This window comes from Boleophthalmus pectinirostris, unplaced genomic scaffold, assembly GCF_026225935.1.
Source record: "Boleophthalmus pectinirostris isolate CB_2022bp ecotype Guang Dong unplaced genomic scaffold, ASM2622593v1 HiC_scaffold_3, whole genome shotgun sequence".
In the NCBI taxonomy this organism is placed as follows: domain Eukaryota; kingdom Metazoa; phylum Chordata; class Actinopteri; order Gobiiformes; family Gobiidae; genus Boleophthalmus; species Boleophthalmus pectinirostris.
Genome location: NW_026571299.1, coordinates 12,884,384 through 12,911,835, shown reverse-complemented (window position 1 = coordinate 12,911,835; position 27,452 = coordinate 12,884,384). Strand labels below are relative to the sequence as shown.

At 38.7% G+C, this 27,452-nt stretch overlaps 1 protein-coding gene across 1 annotated transcript in view; it reads right to left on the bottom strand.

Moving 5' to 3' along the window:
• Nucleotides 1-27,452, bottom strand: part of LOC110164036 (receptor-type tyrosine-protein phosphatase T-like) — a 153,128-nt gene that overhangs the window by 58,626 nt on the left and 67,050 nt on the right. Inside the window, exons 5-7 of the mRNA XM_055160283.1 lie at nt 24,015-24,169; nt 7,810-7,902; nt 6,722-6,831 (exon numbers count right to left, since the gene is read on the bottom strand). Coding sequence (XP_055016258.1) covers nt 6,722-6,831; nt 7,810-7,902; nt 24,015-24,169 — 358 coding nt within the window. The remainder of the gene's footprint in view (nt 1-6,721; nt 6,832-7,809; nt 7,903-24,014; nt 24,170-27,452) is intronic.

The window sequence follows — 27,452 nt, the reverse complement described above, 5'->3', positions numbered from 1 at the left end:
GCTCTAAATGGGTTAAACACATTGGCTAACAGCACAAAAGGGAGTCGGAACAATCTGTTGTACTCTTTAAAGGTGCACTGTGCGACTTCTACAGTGGAGGGTCCGCTACTTGCTTATTTGAAGATTAAACATATCTGCCTTTCTCAGACCAAGAGTACAGTTCAGTCCACGAAAAAAGGAACACAGAACAGAATGCGAGAAGGAAACAGCGAAGGTGCGCACATGAGCAACAAAACACAAAGGAGAACAGGAACAACTCAAATCGACCATTTCTGATCACTGTAAAAGACAGAAACACATTATGAACTGAGACAGAGCAAGTATCATTGGGACAGAGGAAACAAACACCGTTGCTGGATTAAAGAGACAGTCGAAATACGGAAACGTGCCCACGGGACTATAAACCAGGACAAGGGGGCCTTTTTAGTCTCAAACGTCTGGGATTCTGTCCTGGTGAAGCTGGACCGCAGATGGCGCTGTCGTCCTGCCTCCTCCAGTAGGAAAACAGTGCCAAAACAACACACCACAGCAACATCACATGACTCTGAGGAAGAGCGCTAGTGAGCAGTCGAAACTGTCAGGTATGAAAACAAACTTTTGCTCTAAATAAAGAACCTAATAACATAAATTATTAGAAGACCAAACTGGACTATATCTGCCTTTCATTTGTTCAATTACAGGTCTTTTATAGCTCAAAAATACCTTAAAAATACAAATTCTCATAATGTGCAGGCTTATTTCTCCAAAGATCTGACCATGAACCTGTGTCCATTTATACACATGGCTATGAGCACTAACATGAACATGGGTCAGTTTGTGTGTTTGTGTGTATGAACATCGACTTGTATTGGATTGTGTGTCTGTTACAGCCCGAAGCCTTCAGTTCTAATATGTTTTGTGTGCTTTCATTTCTTTTGCTGGTTGTCCTGATTCCTGCTGTGAAAGCCCTGGTCTGTGATTGGTGGGGTTTGTCTACGCCCACCTCACCTCCAGCCTGTGACGTGTTTGTCGTGAGACATTTGTTTAGTTTTAGTTTGTTTTGTGCCTTTTTTAATTTGTCACTCGATTCTATTTGTGGGTTTATGTGGTTTTACTTTGGGGACCTTGTGATTTAGTTTTGTTTTGTGTCCCTTAGTTTAATCACTTGTTTTTTATAGACCTGCGTTTTTAGTTTTTTTTTTGGCACAAAACCCGTTAAATGTTAATCGTGTTATTTTGTTTCTTACTTTAGGTTATTATTATTAGGTTATTAGGTTATTATGTTTTGTTAATTTATCTTTTACATTCTCCACCTTGGTTCTTTTGTTACTTCCCCTGTCCCTAGCAGAGATGGTTTGTAACAGTGTCTGTGTTGTGTATGTGTGTATACCAAAAGAATTAAGTACATATTCTTTCCTGCACTTATAAAAGATAAGTTTTGTGTTGTTTTTTTGTAAATAGTTCGGCTGTCTTGAATCCTGTTTTATATGTAATAGGGTTAGTGTTAAAACTTCCGCCTAAACCCCTTCGGTCTATAGAATCACTTTAGTAATATGCATAAAATACATAATTTCTGTCTTAAATCATTGTAATATGATGGATGATTATGTTAATGGACTGAAGAAAATAACCTAACTAAACTAAATTACCAAGTTTATTTCCATACTGTGGAATAATCATGGAAAAAACAATGGCAAAGTAATATCTCCATGGAGGCAAGCAGGTGGCGCATCCTCCATCAGAAAAGTTACACAGTGCACCTTTAACAAATACATGTTTAAAAGAAAGAAAGTAAAAGAAAAAAGTCCTTCAAACAAGCAATGAATAAATAATGACGCCTTTTGCCCCTGGCTGGACTGGCACATCTTTGTTCTGTATAATTGATATGGGAAGTCCGGGCGTTCGAAACATTCAGTATTCATTCTTGGACAGGAGAGTCGTGGTCTAATGAGAGATCTGGGACTGGTGCCACTTGTAAATCAAGACATGACTTTAGTGCAGGAGTTAGAAAGTCAAACAGGTGAAGAGAGCCCTGTACTAAGTCACAGTCACGGGGGTGTGGTAAAACCAAGACTGTGAATTATTGTTGTATTTGTGGGGAATTTTGAAATCTCACAATGGAGTAAAAACACTTGCCCATGAAAGAAATTCGACAATGTTAGCTATGATTCCAGTGTCCTAAGATTTCTAGATTTCCGATTGCACCACGACATTCGAAAGGATAAGAATATTTAATACAGATGGGGCAGTGAAAATGAGTATTGTTGAATTGCTGAGTTTTGTTGTTAGCAAATTTTAAGGTCAGGTCACTAATACAAATGATCAGGTTCAACATTTATGGTTTTGTAGGATATTTCGTGTCTAGTAGAGTATCATTAGCCTGATTCATCAGCCGGTTTTACTTCGTGGAAACCGCCTGACCTCGCAGCATGAGGATACGTTCACTCAATGGTAGGAGGGTACATTTTTTATTTAACCAATCGCTCCTATTTGGTCATGATGTATGTAATGCGCCAAATCCCGTAGGAAAAAGGGCAATAACGTCTTTCCCTTGATAAAATTCACCAAACATTCTCTTTCCAGCTTTAAATCCTTGATCTCAGGAATCGCTGCCAACACAGAATGAATGTTTTCGTCTACGTCCATCTCGACCGCTTTGTTTACTGTTGTGCTGTACCACAAAAGGGACCCAGTCATGGCTTTACAACATCTGGGGTTCTTGCAAACAATCTAGTGTATTCCGATTCCTGATCTAGTCGCTGGAGAGAAATTAAATTAAGCAAAGGCACTAAGTGACACCAGCCTGGCTAGAACATCATATCATTACATTCTAGAATCTGAAAAACACCAGTACAGTAGATTGATGAGTGAGTGTGCACAATTTCAAGTTACTCGCTGATCATCAAGAGCCCTTTATGTTGGGTTTCTTGTTTAAAAGGCCCATATTAAGCTATTTACTGATCTATGTTCTAGTGTTTCATCATCAAAAATTTACCTGGAGTTGTGTTATGTTTCATTCACATGCGTTTAACACACAAATGCTGCATGCCTACACTGCAAAAAACAAAATCTAGTCAAGTTAAGATGACTGGAATTCAGAAAGTTTGATCATGATTTGAGTAAAAGTAAAATTATCTGCCAGCGGAATAAGACTTTTTATACTTAAAATATGAAATTACATATTGCTACACTTAAAATAAGAAAAACAACAACTTTTGGCACTTAAAATAAGAAACAAATTTTAATGTTGCTTGAATTAAGAAATCACACTTATTCCATTGGTAGATAATTTTACTTGTCAGGTGAATCTACTCAAAGTAAAATGTTCTTAATTTTAATTTACCTAGATATTGTTTTTTTTGTTTTGTTTTTGTTTTTTTCTTGTAGAGGCTGGGTTCTTCTTGCAAACAAAAAAACTTGTGTTTCACCTTGTGATGTCATGTGTTACAACTCCATACACCTTCACTAGAATCATTTGGATAATTTCAGCCCTGGAATTTCCAATCTCAACTCAACAAAATGTAAAAGGTAGAACAAGGTGGAGTAAAGCCTGGGAGATGCAGACAGACTAATAACTCAACAAGTTTGAATGAAACACAACACAACACCAGGTATGTTTTGAGAAGGTAACAACTCTCTGACATGGCTTAAACCTCACAGGAGTCCATTTTGTGTAATATGACTTTTAATTACTGTATATTTTATCACTTTTTGATTTGTTTGACTTGACTCTGATGCTAAAATACACTTTCCTATTCCCTGTGTTGGAGAGAGAGATATTCTGGACATGAGGTGGGAGCATCGTGGGAGGGTTATGCGTCTGTACATTTACATAAGCTGTGGGCGCTACAACACAAACTTCACTTGGTTTTATGTATGACAATCGACTGTAGATATCTCTGCTTTACAGTTTAATAATTAAATGAAATAAGGCCCATTATTATTGCCTGTGCCTTTGAACGAGCACATGTTCCAATTCAAAAAGGTCATGTTGAGATTAAAATGTGTTTGGAAGAAAAAATGCAGCTAAAAGGAGTTGTGGCGTAGAGACATGTGAATTACACAAATGTAATAAAAGCAGCTCAGTGTGAACACTTTGGACTGGCTCTGTCCTTGACTCGGTTAAAACAAATCAAACAGAGAGAAAGAGGAGACTAAACCAGTGTGAGACTGTGAGGTAGAAATGTTAAAAAGGTTTTTCCGGGACACTGGCCCACTGTGATGGAGGCCTGACACAAAAAGAGGAATTCTTTTCATCATGTATCTCCACAGTATCCAGAGTCTAGTTTGCAGTGGCCGGATCAAGCAGCACTATTTTAGCACTTTTTCTCCAGAAAGTGTCAAGGAAAAGTATTAATGGAAAATGTAGATAGGTATTTTAGAAATGCTGTTGCTGACCAAAATTAATCACTGAGTAAATTTTTGTGATCAGTAAAAATCGGATAACTATAATAATCTGATAAACCAATAGAAAGAACAGCTAGTTTTGCATTTGTTTACATGCTCAAAAGAAATCTGATAATAATAATAATAATAATAATAATAATAATAATAAAATAAAAAATCTTAAAGGATCTTTGTTGTACTGTTGTATTTGAAAGAAAGAGTAAGATGAATTTTAAAATATATCTAACATTTTGTCTTTCATTTTTGTCATTCTTGCATATTTAGGCTGAGTTCTTCTCTCAAACTGAAAACACTCTGTTCCACCTTGTGATGTCATGTAGTGCTCCACTGTGTTTTTAAACTCCATACACCTTCACTAGAATCATTTGGGTGATTTCAGCCCTGGAATTGCCAATCTCTACTGAACAAAAGGTAGCGGTTAACTTGAAAACTACCGCTTGAAGGCATGACAAGAGGAAATTTGGAGCTTTGGAGATGTAGACAGATTAATAATAAAGGACAAAACACAACTCCAGGTATGTTTTGGATGTTTTGGATGAGGTAACAACATTGTATCAAGGCTTAAAGCTCACAAGAGTCAATTTTGAGTAATATAGGACCTTTAAAGTATAATGTGTGAATGAATGTGAATGAATTTTTAATGAAACACTCATAAACCAGCATTAAAAAAGCAATATCTTTTTCAAAGTAGTAATAATATTCCCCACAAATTGATGCGTGTACAGTATTTTACATGCCTTTTACACGTCTACTTGCACGTCTACTTTTTACACGCCAGGGTCAGAGGATGTAAACCATAGCGACAACAGCATATGGAAACACAATGTAAAGCATCTCCCAGGGACAAAATTCCACATTCTATAACACAGAGCTCTGATAGATAGAAGGTGGAATGTAGATGAAGATTTATATATTTCGTATGGGCTCCAAGAATCCATGTTTTATCCAGAGACAAATGAAATGAGAGAGAGATAAGAGGGGAAAAGAGGAACACAAAGGGATTTAGAATTTCCACAGAAAATGAGCTCACGGTCCAGAGCACATGGAATGATCAGGATGTGTCTGTGAGGAGTTATGGAGGAAAAAAGGAGAGAGGTGAGGAGGAGAGAGGGGAGGGAAGGGACATATTCTATAAATGAAATGTCTCTCTGGAGAAGCACAAGTGGAGTTTAAGAGAAATGCCACAGTAAAATGCAGAGAAAAGTAACGCACTTAAGGACACATTATGCCAAAAGGGCTGTTTTGAGCTTTTAAGCATGTTATAATGTTGTCACACATCATCATGAATATACCTAGAGTTGTATTTTGCTTCACAAGGCTCTCTCCTTCTGAGCAAACAGAAAACATTCATTTTAAAATTTCCCAGTATTGTGACGTCATAGGTAGAAATCTGGATGTCTGCAGCAGTATTTTTAACTCCATAAATTATCACCAGACACTAAATTTTTTTTCAATATATATAGGAATAGATGATGTATTAACACCAAATGAAACTAAGGGACTGGAGATAACATGTATAGTTCCAATAAAATACGTTATTTTAAAGGTGCACTGTGCAATCTTTCTGGTGGACGGTTCGCTTCCTGCTTATCTCAATGGAAATGTTATTGCTTTGGCAGGAATGTTCCATGGTACGATATTAAGTATGTACAATTTTGGGGGGCAGGAGTGCTACTTGGATATACAGAAATTGTGCAGAATTGTCCTTTCGGTGCTCTTCAGTGTAGGGACCTGTCTCAAATACAAAATTGAAAAAACTAAGGAACTCAAAAATAACTAAAAGCCTTTAATACCACATGGCAGATAAAGTTAAAATCAATTGGCCTTCATCAGAGCAAGCTGGTATTTATCATCAGGGCACTGATATTAAGTATATCCATCAAACATTTATTCATTGCGTCTGTTTCGGTTGCTCAAAAAATACTGTCTGCTCAAAAATACAATACTCCATCTGTGAACAAGGGCAACTCTCCACAGATCAGAACTGTAATGTAGCGTATTGCTGTAACCTGCTTGTTTCCCTTGTGATAGACTTAGTACGTTTAATTTATACTGTGGAACATTCTAGACAAAGCAATAACATTTCCATGGAGACAAGCAGGTGACGAACCCTCCACTACAGATGTTTCGCAGTGCATCTGTACGTTCCAAAACATGAAATGTCAAAGTAAAAGTACTAAAGAGCAGAGAGTGTGTTAATCCTTCTGAATGCTTTTGTATCTAAAAACACTGTAAACTGTTGTAGCAAAGATTTTCAACACTTTTAGCTTGAGGTAGGCACTGTATAATGAGCAGAATTCTATATAAAATCCACCACAATAGTGCACAGTCTGACCTCGTACTCTTCCTTGAAGCCGTAACCCTGGCCACACTTCATCTGTGTGATGTGTTGGAGGAGGTCAGCCACGCGAATGGCTGGAGGAATATGACCAGACTGGAACTGACCTGCATAGACAGCACAGACACATGGAGAAAGATTAAACAAGAACAAAGAGCTCTTTGAGGCAGACTGCTCGCTTCACATTAGATGATATGAAATGCACTGGGTTTTGTGCAGTTTGTTCAGTTAGTTATTTTTCTGTACACTGCACCTCACTATGAAGGCTACAGTGCACAGCAGTAATGTAAAAACAACTAATTATCTTGTACAGAGTTAGATGCAGAGTTAGAGACAGTTTTGGTTGCTTGCTGTGACAATTTGCTATACACAGTGTTTTATGTTTGGGTATAAACTTACTGAGGCTTACAGAAAATCATGCATTGTTGACTTGTTGGTGCACATGAACATTCAAATTTTCAACAAATCAACTTTTCTCAAATTCTCAATTGAAATGAATTGGATTTCTGGTTTTGTAGTGCCAAAAGTCAGCGGGGCGGAGTAAGATCACAATAGTGCATTTGATTAGGTTACATGTTAATGCAGATATGTGATACCAGGACAATATATCAATGTGTTACCAATAGGGATGTAACAATAACCGAAATATCGTGTTATCATATCGTCAAAGTTCTCACAATAATATCGTGGACCATCACAATATATCGAATTACAAGTCGCTTTGCTTAAATTAAGAGTTATAGTGCAGCAATAGCTAAAAAAAAGACTAGAGAACTACATAGACCGTGATCCTTTGCTCCATTTCAGTGTAGACTACATGAAGGAATAACAGTTCTAAGCACTTTTAAGTCTTAGTTCTTTGGATTAAGTGTTGTCAAGGCATTTTAAGAGGAAAACGTCGCATATTAACAGTTCTGTTAGTCTCCAAAAAATATCTAATTAAATATCGTACCGTGAGGTTCATACCGTGACGATATCGTATCATGAGACTTGGATATCGTTACACCCCTAGTTACCAAACAACGTCCCATTTTGCACTGAAAGAAACAGAAAAACTGAAAAAAAGAAGTGTAATGTAAACATACCACTCTGGTAGGACAGCTCCACAGACTCACAGCCTGCGTATGGAAAACTCTGGAGGGTCAGAGAGGGCTGGGACAGAGACGCCTGGCTGCTGTCTGCAACACCAGAAAGAAAATGTCATTAGTAACAAACGTGGATAGTGTGCTATAAATGCATGTATTAGTTTGCCTGACAAATCCAGAATAATATCTCTCTGTATTGTTTTGAACAAATGGACATCGATCTGGTTTCAACTTCCTTCGTTGCATCTCAAGACCGACCAAATGTGACCGTCCAGTAGGGATGAGTATCATTAAGAAGTTGCAGATACGATACATATCTCGATACCTAGGCCACAATATGATGCATATCACGATACAGTGCACTTTCAGTTCGATACAATATATTTCAAATCAATTCGATATGGTTCAATAAAAAAATAATGACTAAATGATGGAGGTGATACTAAAAGTCTTTGTTAAACCACTTCTTGTGCAAAGTTAATATGAAACACAAACATTTTAGTCATCAAAACAGTGAATATGTCAAATGTGTCACATAAACGAGTTTCCTTCCTCTGAACAAACAAAAAAACTGTAGCTCTGTAACAAAATAATTTAGTAAAATACACCAAAAAACACTCTTGGTGATATATCAATACAGCAGCCCATGATCTCGAAACTGTATCATCACATTAAATGATACGAAATATTCATATTTCAATATTTTTGCACCGTCTGTCCAATCAGTATTTTTCAGTAATGCATGCGAAACGAAGGAGTTCCTTGGTCATCTATCATTTACAAATACAATCAAAATCAATTCTCTCTCTTCAGATTAACAGAGTTTAGTGCTTTCCTCACTGATCATTGAAACTGCAGAAATGTGTTTTTCAGTCTTTGTGTGATATTTTTATCCTTTATTTGTTTTTGGACAGACGGACCATGCATGTCCCTGACTGGCTAATCCACCTGTCAGTCACACCCATCTGATTCCAGACTCACATTTTCATAAAGTAGTAAAGAAGTGTTTATTCTGAATCCCAGCCAGTGTACTGTATTGGTGAGTAACTGTAGTCTGATTTGTGAGTACATTGTGTTTGTGGCTGGCCATCCAAGGTCAGATGCTCTAAGCCTGATCTGTCCCTTGGCTCGAGCCTGTCACTGATGAAGATGTCTCCATGCTAATGTACAGATTTATGGAGCCTGCTGTGAGCTGAGCTGTGCAGTCTGTGTGCTCAGTCCTTCATGTTTTGGCTCAGAGCCTTCAGTCTGACCTCCTCCTCACACAGGCTTTATTTAGTGACACTTAGAGAAGACTCAGCAGTTTGCAGCACCTGTAAGTCAAACTGATGGAGCCTGTTTATGCACCAGCGGTTTTATATGGCAGACAGTATTGTAGGAGAGACTTTAATACACTTATAATCCAGTGAAGAAGTATTTTATGTTCTCAGAGTGAGTGTTTGTTTTTGTCTTCTCCGGGTGGTGCAGTGGAGATAATTATCCAAGACGGAGGGGATTTTCAGTGGAATAATTGCATGCTTTACTGTTGTCTTTTGCCAAATAAAACACAAAATTAAAGATATGAATCTGCCGTATATTCATTAGTGCACATAGCTTTTCACTAGCCTAAAGAGGCTCGTTTTCACCTTTGACTGGAAAAAAGTTATTTAGAAAATCTTTATTGAGCCATAGTTTCTAATTTTGGATATTTTAGTAAAAGTTAAAGGTGCACTGTGTAATTTTTCTAATAAAGAGTTTGGCGCCTGCTTGTCTCCATGGAGATGTTTTTCTTTATGTCAGATATTTCACAGGATTAAACCTAATTATATCTATTTAAAGATGACACTACAAAATCAAGTTACAGATCAGATCTAGGCAAGTTCACCCCCAGCAAGAATTTATGCTTTAACAGTATTTTTTGGTATCATATAACTGTATTAATAACTGTAACATGCATTTTGGTCGGTAATTGTTGTAATAATACTCTTTAATGGACAATATTGGCTCAAAACACCTTGTAATATTTCATAAAGCTGTTCTGTAGTTACTTTTAATGATAAATAACAGTTACAAAAGACATGTGGATCACATTTACCACATGCTGTTTGTGTTTAAAGGAAATAAATAATATTTTAGCCTGATTCATCATCTTCGTGGAAATCGTCTTACCTCACAGCACGAGTATTCATTTGCTCGATGGTAGGCAGGTACTTTTTAAACATTTTTTATTTAACCAATCGCTGCTATTTGGTTGTGAAGCATGTAATGTGCTGGAACGCTCAGTGGTGTCCAAGTAATTGCCGGCACAACAGCAAATAAAGCAGAGTTTGAAAATCCTCGATCTCGGGAATCGTTGCCAACACAGAATGTACGTCTTCGTCTACATCCATCTCGACCGCTTTGTTTACTGTTGTGCTGTACCACAAAAGGGACCCAGACAGACGCTTGAGTTGGACATCATGGCTTCACAGCTCTTTGCTGATTGGCCGGTGCGCGGTCTACAAACTCTTAAACTTCTTGCTTTCCGATTCCGATTCATGAACCAGTTGTTGGAGAGAAATGAAACTGAGATCATTAGGTGGCACCAGCCTGGCTAAGTTAAAATAGGGTATCGGTAAATACAGAAAAAAGCTGTATCAATGCATCCCCAGCTTAGATACCAGTGATTTAGCTTGAATCCCAGTGAGGTCAGACTGTACCCATCGACAAAGTGAAAAATGTCAGAAAGTGTGAGTCAGAGCCGATGCTGAGTGTCCAGTGGTGTCTAAAAGTCTGAAAAGTGCAGTACTCAGTCACACAGAACAAAAAAATAAATAAATAAAATAAAATGTCTCTCTCTCCTCCTGTTCTCACCTTCACTTATCCACATTATGACCAAACAAAATGGCTGCTATTATCCATAATCACTTAACTGTAGAGGAATAATACTACGCTGAACTAGACTGGGAGAAATAATTGGCCTTCGGTAATGTGTGGCGGGAAAACAGGGTGAAATGGACAGAGAAATGACATAGAAATACAACAGTCAGAATTCAAGGCTTTTTCCTTATTGTATCTGTGAGAAGTGGTTTACTTTACATAAGCTGGGTCAAAAAGGAAAGAACACGGGGCATTCAAATACTAAGACGCAGGGAACTGGCTGAACTCAGTGTTTCCATAACCAGAGGTGGGTAGTGTAGTAAAAAGCAAATAGTACTTCAGAAATAATATTAGTACAAAGTGGTTGTCCAAGATATGTAAGTAAGTAAGTAAATATTAGATTCATAATTTGAAGTTAATTTGATTTGAAGGATAAAACATAATGCATAAAATCTGGTATTTTCAAAGGATAGACACAAAAACAAAATCAAAACACAAACACAAATGTTCAAATGAGTTCAGTTGATTATAATGTTTGTTTATTTGTTGTTAGCCTTTTAAACCCAATCATCTTAATGCAAACAAATTTAAAAGGTGAATATTACGCTATTTTCTAATCTAAGTTATAATTTTGTTTAATCACAAACAGACATGGAGATGTGTTTTGTTTCATTCACACATGTTTAACACACAACTATGCCTGCATACCGTATTTTCCGGGCTATTAGGTGCTCTGGATTATAAACATTCATTAAATGGTCTATTTTCTAACTTTTTTCACAAATAAACCGAACCGGACTTTAAACTAAACACAACAGTTCGATGGGTCAGTGGGACTTTGTTTGTTTGTGACTCTCGGGTTTGTTCAGTTGTGGCGTGTAGGGAGGGTGCTGTCTGGGACCAACGGATTGTTGGCGTGTTTGCAGTGACTCAGTTGTTCAGTTGTGGCTAGAAGTGGCACATTGCACTCGCTTTTTTGATTCGTTCCTCCGTTCCATTCCTCGTCTGCTCCGTGTGTGTTTGCGTGCGCTGCGGGTGATGTGGCTTTGTAGTTTAGTGAAGTCGTGCTGGGACACCCGAGTGGATTCGTGTATAGGGCGCTCTGGATTGCGGGGCGCGTGGTTGTTTTTTGATATAGGGTTAGAGGCTTAAGAGCGCGCCTAATAGCCTGGAAAATACGGTATTTAAACTGAGTTCTTCTCTCAAGTGGAAAAAACACTACAGGAAGTGCTCCACTGTGTTTTTAAACTCTGTACACATTCATAAACTGGGACCCTGTTAACTCTGGTGTGTGAGTGTCCGTGATGGCGCTGGCTCTGTGGTGCTGAGAGGCTCCAGCTCCAGTGCAGACCTGTCCTTGTCCCTCTGAAAAGCTGACGAGACACAACCTTTAACACATCGAGTGGAGGAAATGGATTTTCACAGCTAAACGTGTTTGCTCATAAAACGCAGCTACGCTCTCCTGATCCACCGGATTTACATCACATCAAAACTAACGCATGCTAACAGCTGTCCGAGCCTCTCTGCATTTCCAACACATAAACTTCCCGGAATCTGTAAAGCCCATGAGTCTAAATAGGCCTGGCACGAATAAAATCTGAAACATGATATACTGCAGAGAAATATTGCAGTAAACGATAATTTTGAAACTACTTTACGCCACTGACGCAAAGCAGAATAATCAAAGTAAACCAATTTTTAAATAGAACGTTTCATTAAAAGGCCTGAGCTGCAACTAATAAACTGTGTAAGTTTTAGTTGAGGGTCTGCCACCTGTTTGTCTCCATGGAAATGCTACTGCTTTCCCTGGAATGTTCCACAGTACAGATTAAACCTACTATCACACTCAGTGCTGGTTCAATTCTGGTTCAGTTCTGGTTTAGACCCGGTTTAGACCTGGTTTAGTCCTGTTTTAGTTCTGGTTCAGTTCTGATTTAGGCCTGGTTTAGTCCTGTTTGAGACCTGGTTTAGTCCTGTTTGAGATCTGGTTTAGTCCTGGTTCAGGTCTGGTTTAGACCTGGTTTAAAACTGGTTTAGACCTGGTTCAGTTCTGGTTTAGACCTGGATTAGAACTGGTTTAGTCCTGGTTTAGACCTGGTTTAGATCTGGTTTAGTCCCGTTTTAGACCTGTTTTAGACCTGGTTTAGATCTGGTTTAGTCTTGCTCTAGTCCTGGTTTAGTCCTGGTTCAGTTCTGGTTTAGACCTGGTTTAGATCTGGTTTAGTCCTGTTTTAGTCATGATTCAGTCCTGGTTCAGTCCTGGGATCAGCCCTGGTTCAGTCTTGGTTCAGTCCTAGTTTAGTCCTGTTTTAGTCCTGGTTCAGTGCTGGGATCAGTCCTGGTTCAGTCCTGGTTCAGTCCTGGGATCAGTCCTGGTTCAGTCTTGGTTCAGTCCTAGTTTAGTCCTGTTTTAGTCCTGGTTCAGTGCTGGGATCAGTCCTGGTTCAGTCTTGGTTCAGTCCTAGTTTAGTCCTGGTTCAGTCCGTATGCGGCACGAAAGTCCCGCAGTTTAAGTCACGAAAACATGAAACGACCATTATCCGTTTTTTTTCCATTATTCATTTAAACACAAAATCGAAAACTGAAGTAAAAAAAAAAAAAATCTGGATCAAATAATGAAGAAAATCGTTGTTTTTTCATTTTCTTATTTTTGGTTAGATTTTATCCACCTTGCGCACAAGCAAACAGAAAACAACTTAGAGAGAGCAGAAATGAAGCTTGCGTGAGTAGAAATAAACTTTGAGAGAGCTCCTTGTCTTTTTGGACAAACCACTAGGGTGCATCTGCCCCCTAGTGGTTGTTTTGCGCGCAGGTCACAGTTAATATTTACGCGTATGAAATAAAACAATACGTCTGAATGCATATTTTATCGTACGTGTGTATTATGAGACTATTTTGACACCAGGAGACAAGCAGTTAGCAGACCCTCTACCAGAAAAAATGTCCCCACTATTGCAAAGAAACTCTAAACACGATAAATACTGTGCCCCAAAACACATTCTTCCAGCTTTCATATACTGAACGTTAAGTCAATATTGTCTAAGAAATATGCATAAAGACACCTGGACTGAAACAGGCACTCCTCTACATAATTGTCATTGTAACTTTTATTTCTGTCTTCACTGAGGTTTGGGGGTGAATACTGTTTCCACTAGGGCTGTGCAATTAATGAAACGAGTTGCAATTTCTTATATCAATTATCAGCTTGGGTAATTTTAATCGAGAGGTCTAGCCAAGTCAGTAAAAGCATTTGTTTGGAGGAGTTCAGGCTCTGGAGGCAGAAATTGGACCTATTTTTGTGTTAAATTGCACTGATTAAAATAGAAAGGAACATTTTGACTGCTCGATATGAAAAAAAAAAAAAAATCTAACTTTTTTTGTTATATTGCCTAGGCCTAGTTTCCATTTGCACAGTAATGCCGTTGGTTTTTGTTCAGTGTTTCTCTTCGTAAATCACTTTAAACTTCCTAAACACAGGTATTTAAACAAGTAAGTATGTCAAGTGTGAATAGTGGCATGATACAACAGAACATTTGTGTGATCAGTGTTGTATCTGTGCTCCGTTCACTTTCCTGTGCTGATTAATTAATGCTTTATTGTGTAACAGTGTAGAACAGATGGAGCTGACGTCTTAGATTTGTGACTCTGATTTATGAAAGAGCTCAAGCGTCCAACCACATTCTGCCTCATCATGTTTTAGAATATCTGTTTCATACAATCATCATATTTTATTTATCCATTTCATAAAATCATCTTATTATTTTTGGAATATCTGTTTTATAGATTCATCAGGTTTAAGAAAATCATCATTGGGGTGTGCAAAAATATCAAAATATCAATATATCGTATCCTTTAATGTGATGATACAGTATCAATATCATGGGCTGCTGTATGAATATATCCCCAAGAGTATTTTTTAGTATATTTCACCAAATTATTTAGTTACAGCTCTACAGTTTTGTTGCTTGTTTAGAAGTAGGAAACTCATTTATGTGGCAGATTTGACATTTTCACTGTTTTGATGATTAAAATGTTTGTGTTTCATATGAACTTTGCACAAGAAGTGGTTTAACAAACACTTTTAATATCACAGCCATGATTTAGCCTTTATTTTTTATTGAACTGTATCGAATCAATGCCTGTGTATCGAGATATGTGTCGTATTGTGGCCTATGTATAGAGGTATGTATCGTATCGTGGCCTACGTATCGAGGTATGTATCGTATCGTGGCCTATGTATCGAGGTATGTATCGTATCGTGGCCTACATATCGAGGTATGTATCGTATCATGGCCTACATATCGAGGTATGTATCGTATCGTGGCCTATGTATCGAGATATCTATCGTGGCCTATGTATCGAGATATCTATCTATGTATCGTATCGTATATGTATCGAGGTATGTATCGTATCGTGGCCTATATCGAGGTATCGTATCGTGGCCTACATATCGAGGTATATATCGTATCGTGGCCTACATATCGAGGTATGTATCGTATCGTGGCCTACATATCGAGGTATGTATCGTATCGTGGCCTACATATCGAGGTATGTATCGTATCGTGGCCTACATATCGAGGTATGTATCGTATCGTGGCCTACATATCGAGGTATGTATCGTATCGTGGCCTACATATCGAGGTATGTATCATATCATGGCTTACGTATCGAGGTATGTATCGTATCGTGGCCTACATATCGAGGTATGTATTGTATCGGCAACTTCTTAATGATACCCAGCCCTAAACATCATCATAACATTTTATTTAGAATCTGTTTTCTAAAATCACCATGGCTGCGTTCAGACTGCAGCCTGAAGTGACCCAAATCCGATTTTGACAGTCTGAACGGCACAGATCCGAATTTTTCAAATGTGACCCAGGCCACTTGGATATGTGGTCCTGAATCCGATACATATCCGATCTTTTGACATGCGACTTCAGTCTGAACGGCCAAAGCGCATCCATCCGACCTACACGTCATTAACAAGCGACAAACGTCACTATTCTGCGCTGAAGCAGGCGGAAACCGGAACTGTAAAATCGCCAGGTGCTCAATGCTCGCGACCATATTTGGACAACTTCCGTAAACACAGAGCACGCTCGCTGCGGTTGACGCATGGGGTTGACGTCATCGTGTCCTCCAGTGCACATGCGGGACACTTTCGGGCCGTTTACCGTTCACACTGAAGTCACAGACAAGTCGCATTTAATTGTCAATGTGAACGACCTCGCAAAAACATCGGATTTCACAAAAAAAATCGGAATTGAGCATTAAGCCCTGCAGTCTGAACGTAGCCCATGTTTTTCAAATTAAAGATTAATCAGCATTTAGAATAATTTGTAAAAATCATCATGTTTTAGAAAACATTACCATGCTTTAAAACTGGAGTGTCCCTCAGACTTATTTTTGTTGACCCTCAGGCCTCATTGATCATAGGCAGTACTTTTTATTGCAAATTAAAGTATTTCTTCTGCTATAACCTCAATATCATCACAATTTATTGAGTTTCTGACCTAAAATTAATGTTCCAAGCCTTTTTAATAGCACGGTGGCTCTGTCAAAATGATATAAAATGCATCTGAAATCTGGCTGCACTGATCACCGCTACTCCACCATGAATACGCTTCCAAATATGGCTCTTACTGAAAAGTTTGGACCCCCCTGCTTTAGAATATCCGAGCTTATTATATCATCATGTTTTTTTGTCTTTGTGCATCAGCAAACTGTCCACGGACTTTCACGCACACTGCACTAAATCAAGCCTAAATATGTGACGCTGAAATGCACATATTTTGTGTTGAATCCACATAAATAACTTAAAGATTTACCTCAGCAAATCCACCCGTATCCATTTTGTGTGCACATTTTTATGCTTGCAGTGTAACAAAGCATCACTTCTCATTTAATGGTGTGTGTCTTAAAAAAGCAGGGAATGTTTCTTCTGGGATTTGGATGTAATGAAGAAATAAATGTATAAAAACTGTCTTTGAATATTTGTAAATGAGTTGTCGCCCATTATGAAGTGAGTGTGTAGCAAAGTGTGTAGCAGAAGTCTTACCAATAGAGGTGGTGGCTGGAACAGGCTCTTTGGACACTGTATGTAAACACAGCAGAAGAAGAGAAACAAAAAATAGATTGTTTTAAAGGCATTTCTTGATTAAATTACAGTCAGATCTCATACATTGAATCTTTGGGTTTATCAAGAATATTGTATTTATACCTGAGTAGTATGAGTTGATGAGGGACTTGCTTTGCAGAGTCTTATTTCCTTGGACGGAGAAACTGCAGGACGAGGGAGAGGCTGTGGAAGAGAGACAGAGTTAAAACTGCACTATGTAACTTCTAAAATGTAGATTTCGCAATTAGGGATGTAACAATAACCAAAATATCGTGATATCATATCCTTTTGCCTTTTGTTAATTGTATTTTATTCTTGTTTTATCTTATAAATTCCTGCACTGGTTTTAGCTTGATCCACTGTTTCTGATGCACCTTTTTACTCATTGTTTTTACCTGTAGCACTTTGAGATTATTTTATGTAAAGTGCAATATAAATAAAATTATTATTATTATTATTATTATTATTATTATATATATCGTCAAAAGTCTCACAGTAATATCGTGGGCTGGCTCAATATATCGAATTAAGAGTTCCTTTGCTTAAATGCATGGTTTTACAGTAGAAACGGCTTATAAACATGGGGAACTACATATCCCATGATTCATTTCAGTCCAAACAATATGAAGAAATATGTTTTTTACTTGAATTCTTAGGATTATGATGAAAATAATTCACACCAAAATCTTGTCAAGGTATTTTAAAAGCAAAAAAAAAAAAAAAAAGTGTCATATCTACAATTATATCAGCCTCTTCAAAACATCGCAATAAATATCGTACCATGAGATTTGGATATTGTTACAACCCTATTCGCAGTGCTTGTCTCCATGGAGATGTCATTTCTTTGCCTGTAATGTTCCACAATAGGCTATTAAACATATCTTCCTTCCATTTGTTCACTTACAGATGTTTTATAGCTCAAAAATGCCTTTTAAAAAAACTTAATTCTTATATGTGCAAGCTTGCTTCTCCATAGATCTGACTATTTACCTGTCTCTATTTTATTTATCTAAAATGGTCTAAAGTTATATGTACACAGAGACGAGCAGGTGGCATTAACAGGCCACGTGACTGGTCAAACCTATGGAGAGGCAAGCACGCTCTCGGTAAGATTGCATATATTTCATGGTACTATTTTGTGCAATAAAAACACCAGTGATTAAATAATAATTAGATAAACACATTCAAATGCCATACAAGCAGGTAGATAAGTTACACAATGCACCTTTAACATACAGACATTTACATATGACAGACAGGACACAGAGACACATGTGGTAACAAGAAATAGGACGAAAAAGAAATAGGTCGATAAATCTATGCGCAAAACTCACAGTAACTCATAAGAGGCCAGTTAACAGTGAACATGTCCAGAGACTAATCCATAGTCCATATTCAACTGAAGGTACAATCCAATAACACTAATGCTCCACGGAAAGCACCAGAATAAAAGTGCTTCAGGCCCAATAAACGAGCACTTAAAAATGACACATTCACAATACAGTCAATATAGTGTATGTGACTGCCGTTACGGGACTGAGCGAGGGCTGAGCTAACAAAGAATGACAAACGGACCAAGTGGGAAATACATTAGGTACATGTGTATAGATTGAGTACAACAGTGTAAAATGTGCTGATTGTGCCAATTTAGACAAGAGTACTGTAGCCCACCCAGGGGACAAAGCTGGAGAAACAGCCATCCACTGAGGGCTCCACGATTATGAAAATAAAATAAAAAAAAAATGTTGAAATTGCAATTGTTTAAAGGTCGTATTTAGTAATGATATCCAAATCTCACAGTATGATATTTTCACAATATACATCTCACGGTACGGTATTTATTGCAATATTTTGTGGAGGCGAACAAAATTGTGAATACTTTTCCTCTTTCCTCCTTTTGTAGTTTGCACCAAAACGAAGCAAAGGATCATGGTCTATGTAGTTCTCTCTTATATTTTAGCTCCTGCTGCACCATAACAATGAATTTAAGCAAAGAAACTTGTGATTCGATATATTGTGATGGCCCATGATATTAGTGAGAGACTTTTGACGAAACAATATCATGATATTTTGGTTACTGTTACATCCTTAGTCATATATTATGTCAAATTTACTACTGTGAGCTTTAAGATATGTTAGAATACTGTTACTCTATCAAAAACATACCTGGTGTTGTGTTTTGTTTCATTCACACATGTTTGATTTATCCAGTATTATTAGTCTCTCTACATCTCCAAAGCTCAAAATGCTCTGTTCCACCTTGTGATGTCATGAAGCGGTAGTTTTAAAGTTAACAGCTACCTTTTACCTTTTGTTTAGTAGATACTGGAAATTCCAGGTCTCAAATGATTCTAGTAAAGGTATATGGAGTTTAAACACACAGTGAAGTAGTTCCTGTATTACCACGTTACATCACAAGGTGGAACAGTTTTTTTTTCCAGTTTTAGAGAAGAACTCAGCCTAAATATGCAAAATTTGTGTGTTAAACGTGTGGAATAAAACAAAACACAACTCCTGGTATGTTTATGTCAATCAAGAAACATTATAGTAGCCTGATTCACCAGCCGGTTTCACTTCAAGGAAACTGTCTGACTTTGCAGCGTTTAAATTCATTTGCATGACGGTAGGCGGGTACTTTTTTTATTTAACCAATCGCTGCTATTTGGTCGTGACATATGTAACGTGCCACTAACAGGGCTAATTGGTATATTAAGCTTTTCCCAAATCCCATAGGAAAAAGTGCAATAACATCTTTCCCCTTGATAAAATTCACCTAAACTTCTCTTTGTTCCGGCTTTAAATCCTCGATCTTGGGAATCGTTGCCAACACAGAAAGTATAGCTTCATCTACATCCACATCGACCGCTTTGTTTACTAAAAGGGACCCAGACAGGCGCTTGAGCCTGGCGTCATGGCTTCACAGCTCTTCGCTGATTGGCCGGTGCGCGGTCTACAACTTCCGAGGTTCTTGCAAACTGTCTAGTGTATCCCGAAACCTGACCTAGTCGCTGGAGAGAAATGAAACTGAGCGCCAGCCTGGCTAACATTATAACATATATCAGAAAATAGTGGAATATGGGCCCTTTAAACAACTTCAGTAGGATTAACACAGAGAAGATTGAAATATGAGCTGTCAAACTAATACAAGAATTGATGAATTTCAGACCATTGTAGAGGTCCATGAGTACGTCAAGATTCCTCTATAGAAAATACAGGATATTTGTTCTATTATCTAAATGACTGTAGCTTGTGCGATTTGATAATAGCTCCAACTCAAATTGCAAAAGCGACTGCTCAATTCAATACATTCTAACGTTATTTATTCCCGAATTTAATCATCAGAAATGGAAAAATACAATAGTAATAAATGGCTTAAAGTAGATAATGTCTCTATTCTTTTTTTTTTTTTTTTTTTTTTTTTTTCTGCACAGCCACATTTGAAGTTCCCATTAATCATCAAACTCCATCGTTTCTCATCAGAAGCTTCTCAACCAGGTGTCTGATTTATGGTGGTTGTAAATGTGCTTCCTTCTCTAGTGTTGGATGGCTCTTCTCCTCCACACTGTACAGTAAAGGCTGCAGGACGAGTCTCCGAGCCCGCAGACCTCCTCAGGCCATTTCTGACAGTGACATATGAAACCGGAGCCGGGTCTGTTCAATCAGACATAGTTATCACAGCTGCACACATATTTACCCCCGCAGAGCCTCTCGCCATCACTCACTCACGGGACTGGACTCGTGGAAGGATGACAATTACAGATGGGTTCAATTTATCATTCTGGTAAAGGTGCACTGTGTAACTTTTCTGGTGGAGGTTCTACGATGTTATTGCTTCTCCTTCGGTGCTCCACAGTATGGCATTAAAACAAATATATCTTGTATTTACTCAATTACAGGTGTTTTTATTTCTTAAAACTACCGCAAAACATGGATTAAGTCTGTAAGTGAGTCCACTTCTCCACAGATCTGACCTGTAACTTGGCCTGGAGATGTGGCCTTAAATTAAATGCCATACTACAGAACAATTCAAGAAAAAAACAACAACATGGAATTAAACAGGTGGTGGACCTTCTACCAGAAAAGTTACACAGTAAACTTTTAATTTCACAACTATTGCCAGTGTGATACGCTCTCAGCAAACGGAAAATGCTAAAATATTTTCAGATTTAAACTAAAGCATGTGGGGCTGTAATAAGGTAAAATCTGTTTGGCCCCAGTAAAGATATATTGTAAAATCTTACCTCTTAGGACTGTATGTTAGTGGCTACTCTGTCCTCTGAAAGTTGTGAAAAAACATTATAAATTTACTGCGGTGAAGATTTGGTCAAAATGTGTTGAGAAAGTGAGGAACAAACAGTGTAAAAGTAACTTGTAGTTTTTAACGTTTTTAAGACAGCATTTTTAAGTTGTACTCTTATGACAGAAGTATATCAATAATAACTGACACTTGTAACACACTTTTACAGAACCATCTCAAAGTGCTAAAATCATTATTCATTCTATGTGGTAAGCTACAGTTAGCCTGATTCATTAGTCGGTTTCACTTCATGGAAACCGTCTGACCTCACAGTATTAGAATTTGTTCACTCGATGGTAGGCGGGTACTTTTTTATTTAACCCATCGCTGCTATTTGTTTGAGACATATGTAATGCACCGGAACACTCGGTGGTGTCCAAGTAACAGCCTGCACAACAACAAACGTGAAATGATTATTGCCGTTTCTGCGAGATGAACTTGTCAATTAAAGGTGCAATAAAAAATGCAAAGTTTGTAATTGACAAAGAAGTCCAAAGGAGGATATCAACTCAGGTTAATTCAGCTCTTCACTGATTGGCCGGTGCGCGGTCTACAACTTCCTGGGTTCTTGCAAACCGTCTAGTGTATTCCGATTCCTGACCTAGTTGCTGGAGAGAAATGAAATTCCGTGGAGGCACTAGCTGACGCCAGCCTGCCCTGGTGTAGACTTACGGAAGTGAGGCTGCTAGGTGGATGCGTGTCTTGCCTAAGGACACAACAACAGAACTTGGTCCAAGAGGGAATTTAACCTCCAACTGTTACACTGGAGCTCTAACCACTGAGCCTGATTTGCCCACTGACCAGAAAATACACAGTTCTCTTGAGGCAAATGGCAGCTGCATGTTAAACTGTCTCATAATAAACTGTCATATACAGTGGAGTGTGGAGGTCTGTGTGGATGCAATAACAAAGGTTATTTCTTTGTGAGAGTCTGCACAATATTATTGCTCCCACGTTGTGTCAGCGTTTTTCACTCTCATTAGAACTGAGGCAGAGCTGTGACTGAAACTCAAGAGACTAAGGGACACACTGTCTATAAGCGAGTTTGATTGAAGGAAGATATAAGGCCTAATATTGTTTTTAAGCAGAAAAATGTGGTGATAAATGCTTCCTGCTGCTGTTCCCATATGTTTGTTGTTCTATAAAATCAGCAGGACTCCGGTTCAAAGCCTCTAACACAAACTGCAGTATTTCTGTTTCAGTTCTTAGACTCTCTCTGCCTGGTGATAGGCCATAGTTTCATATACTGTACTTTACTATACAGTGCAGTAGTTCACCTGCACTCTGTGAAAGTCTCTTTGTGCTGCGTTGGTGCGTCCTCCCTCAGTGTGTCTGGGGTAATTAGACAGGTCTCTCAGAAGGGCATTTTCCTCTTGAAAATGTCAGCCTGCCCTTTTGGGGGCTTGGCCGCTGAGAGCCAGGGCTGCTCCAGAGGGACTGAGGAACGAGCTGAAGTTGAACACAGGAGCCCTGTGCTCTGCTCCGGACACGCCGCTCTGTGTCCTGCACTAAAGCTCTCAGCACACACTCTTCACTCACTTTACACTGGCTCAGCTCAACCCTGACATTTACAGGCTTTTAAGAGTGATCATCTGCAATTCACGGAAAGGCATTAGTCAAAGTGCCTTTTGTCATACATGTAAGCACGCAAGATCTTTCTGTAATGTCATCTGTTGTTTTTCATGAGAATGTGCCTAATGAGTACATAAGTTGTGCCATTTAAAGGGCACATATAAAGCTATTTTCTAATCTATTTTATGTTGTTTTCTCATCAAAAACATACCAGGAGTGAAGTTTTATTTCATTCACACATGTTTAACACACAAACCCTGCATATTTACTGTATTTTCCGGGCTATTAGGTGCTCTGGATTAAAAGGCACACTGTCATTAAATGGTCTATTTTTTAACTTTTTTCACAAATAAAATGCACCGGACTTTAAAAGATACACAACAGTTACAGGGCTCAGTTGGACTTTGTTTGGCGCGTTCACGGTGACTCTCGGCTTTGTTTAATTGTGGCGTGTAGGGAGGGTGCTGTCTGGGACCGCTGGATAGTTGGCGTGTTCGCAGTGACTCAGTTGTTCAGTCGTGGCTCGAAGTGGCACATTGCACTCGCTTTTTCGGTTCGTTCCTCCGTTCCGTTCCTCGTCCTCGCAGAGTGATGAGTGTGGCTGCGGGTGTGTTTCACTCTGCGGTCGCTGTCTGCTCCGTGCGTGTTTGCGTGCGCTGCAGGTGGTGCGGCTTTGTAGTTTACTGAAGTCGTGCTGGGACACCCGAGTGGATTTGTGTATAGGGCGCTCTGGATTGCGAGGCGCGCAATCGTTTTTTGATGGGGTTAGAGGCTTAAGAGCACGTCTAATCGCCCGGAAAATACAGTAGGTTGAGTTCTTCACTCCTGTTCCCCCTTGTGATGTCATGTGGCAATACAGCAGTTGTGTTTTTAAACTCCAGACACCTTCACTGGGATAATTTGGATAACTTCATAGCTGAAATTGTCAATCTCAACTGAACTAAATGTAAAAGGCAGCTGTTAACTTGAAAACTACCACTTCGTAAGGTAGATGGAGCATTTTCAGCTTTGGAGATATAGACAGACTAGTAATAAAATAATTAAACAAAACACAACTCCACATATGTTTTTGAGGAGGTAACAAGATTATAACATGGCTTGAAGCTCACAAGACTAAATTTTTAAGTAATATAGGACCATTGCGTTTAAGGTGTTGTACTTGAAACTTGAAACAATCGAATTGGTTCACTTTAAACATTTAGCGGCAGTCCTAATTATTCACTCAATAAGTTTATGTGTTTTTCACAACTTTTAGAGCAGAGTTTTGCCTTCACTGTAATGCAAAAATATTACTAACATTCTAACAACACACTTGGTGGTTGATGGGTAAACACATCAGTGGATAAAACATCACGTCACATTGCTTTATGTGCTTACCAAACCCGTTGAGTTCCTGGTTGGAGGTGGAGAAGGGGTCGTCTTTGTGCAGTGTACTGACTTTTGTGGTGCTTTTGTCGGCTGTGGTCACTGGACCCATCTCCCTCTGCTGCGTGGAGCTGCTCGCTGTCTCCTTCTGCTTCTTCGCCAACTTCCTATAAACAAAGAGATATGGAGAAATAAATATAAATAAAGACAAATGGACTGGAAAAAAGTGTATATGCATGACTGAAAATGTCTTCAACATCCACACACAAATGCACACACTCACTCACTTTTGGGGTAAAAAGAAAAAAAAAAAAAAACTTTATTGGTGGAATTGCGCTATAACTGGAACATTGTCTAGAGCTGATATCATTTGGTGCATTTGAACATTTGAAATTGTTTTACTGTTTCCAAGCAGTTCGCTCCTATATAAACGTTCACAGACTGTTGAGATGTTGCAGCTTCCATCTGTTCATCGATCTGAAACGGCTATTTCCAGTTGTACTTTTTGAACTGACACCACTGAGGCGACAGACGGAGAAATAACAGCCAGCTAATACAATCTGGTATCATCTGACATAAAACACAAGATAAAAAAAGTATATATATACGCAAGTTAAGTAGAATCCAAAATACCGTGATCCATAAATTTGTCATAAATGGATGTTATTTTGTTCATATACATGCATGAAAACTGTAACACACACAGAATGAAAACTACGGGGCCCACAAGGGACTGTCCTGACCCCAGTCCTCTTCACCCTTCATCTGAGAAACTTCCAACATCAGTGGAACATGTACCCAAGAAGAGCTTTTTAAATTTTAAAAAGCTACCATCTACAAATTTATTTGATTTCTTTCACCAGTAGATAGCAGATGTGAAACCTGACCCCCCTCCCCTCGCTCGGCCTTTGTTCAAGTTCAACTCAAGCCCCGGGGTTTAAAAATGGCCCATTCAAGTCAATGGGCTCAAAGGCGCATGATTCCAGATTAGCCAAACCCAACTCGGTACTTCATGTGGCTGTGGGCCGACCAAGCATGTGCAGTAGTGCTCTTTTCTCCCGCGGGTACATGCCAAGGCACGCTCGGAGCACAGTCTCATGCATCACATGATCAATCAGAGCAGAACTAACGATTATAAAGCGTTTTTTTTAAGACAACTGAAGGGTTTTGAGCTGAGAAAACGTTTATGATCCAAAAATAGGTAAAAATCGCCAACATATCCGACATTTTTGAAAGTTGTAGGTGTCCTGTCAGCCGAACACAAACAGAAAAATCCTTTCTCAGCTCATGGGATTTTTTCCGTTTAAGTTCCGTTAAGTGAGGGACCACTAGGTCAACTGGAGGCAGCTACAAGCAGCAATCCCCTATCCAGTTATTTTAATAGATCCATGGTTCAACTGTGCTCTATGGTCTTCTACTGTGAGGTCAAAGCGGGTCCACTATCAGACAGCAGTAACATAGATTGCCTCTAGTGGCGATATATGAGAATACATCAGGGGTGAGTGAGCAAATCTTGTGTTATTACAGATGGAAGCTTTAAAGAGCACACAGCCATGCTCAGAAACCAAAACTAAACTACTCTCACTGGACTTTTCCAAACTGTGTAACATGAAATATCAATCATAGTTCAGAAAGCCAAAAAAATAATTTGGGATCTGTAATGGTCAAGGTGTAACACGATGTAAGTATTAAGAGGAGAAACCTTATGGGATTTTCCGAGCGATTTCATATTGCAGACAGAACAGCCCCTTCCACTCAAACACTTGGCCAATTTAGTCTCTCCTGTGGGTTGGAGACGTACTTACAGAAAATCTATACAGTCTGATGGAGAGTTGTCCCTGCAGAGCCTCTGAGCATACAAACTGAAAGCTGAAAAAGCACTTCAAATAATGTGATTCTGAGAACACTGAGATGTAAAGGATGTTTCAATCAACAGCATTTTGTAACAATTTCGACTTTTGTTTTCCGTGATCCATAGTAAAAGAGTTATTTTATTACAGCCTGATATTGAACTGCCTCGAAAAGAAATGAAAATAAAGACAATGTTTGTATAGAAAAGCAACCCATTTACCATTTGGAAACAATTTTCTTCTTTCAACTTTCTTTAATCCTGTCCTTTCTTTGAACACAGTGCTTTGTGTTGTGTTTATTTTTTCTTTTTTTTCTTATATTTGATTTCTTTTCAAAGCAGTACCGTATTTTTCGAACTATAAGTCACACTTTTTTCATGGTTTGGGGTCCTCCTGCAACTTATACTCTGGTGCGACTTATATATTAAAATTTTCACTCTGACAGCCGCGAGAGGCTCTAGGTTTCTATATCCGCTGCTCCTATTACTCCTGTACCACTGTAACTTTGCTCTACTGCGCAAGTCTCCTGCAGAAAAAGCCGCTGTCCTGTCTGGGATCATGTCAGTCGATTACACCACTACTTCTGAACCACTGAAAACTTACAATTTTCAGATTACAAGCTGCAAGTAGTGAAATATGCAGCCAAAAACAGTAATTGAGCAGCAGAAAGAAAGTTTGGAGTGAGCGAGAAACTTGTGACAACCAGGAAGGTGCGCCATGCAACTTCTCCTGGAAGTCACTGGATGGATCGACAAAGCCTGGACTTCAGTGACACCGAAACCATCCTGTCAGAATTCAGAAAAGCCAGAATAATTCTAACTGGAACTGATACTGAGTCTGACGACAGCTACACAGAAGAGGAAGCGGCTCTGTTTACCTCCAGAGGTCATGGAGTTGCTCAGAAGTGACACTGAGGATGAAGAATTCAATGGACTGAGTGATTTGGAGTGAGATGGAGAGTTTGTTAAACTTGTTCTGTTCTGTTGTTTATGTTACAGTTATCTGAAGAACTGTTCATATGTGACGTTAACAGCCTGTTGTTCTCTGTTCTATTATTATTACTATAACTTGACTTTCAAGATGAATCAGTTCCTGGTCTCAGATTTTATAAAATAAATTTCCCCCAAAAAGTGCAATTTTGATTTTTTTTTAAAAATTAATTACGCATTTTTTGGGCTGGTGTGACTTATACTTCGGAGCGACTTATAGTCCGGAAAATACGGTAACTTGAAAACTAGCACTTCATGACATCGCAAGGTGGATGGAGAAGTAGACAGACTAATAATAAAGGATTACTCAAACATGTGTGAATGAAACAAAACAACTCCAGGTACATTTTTGACCTGCGCTGTGAAAAGAAATGGTAAATAAAGAAGATGTTTGTATAAAAAGCAACCCATTTACCATTTGGAACAATTTTCAGTCTTGTCGCTTCTTTGAACACAGTGCTTTGTTCCGTGTTTATGCTGTGGCCTCTTCACTTTCTATTTCTCCTCCAGAGTGGCAGGCAGAGGGACAGAGTTATGGGCCACTCTAAGCTCCAATCACACAGCGGATTTTCACAGAGGACAGGAGGTTCTGCTCTCTCTGACGGAGGAAA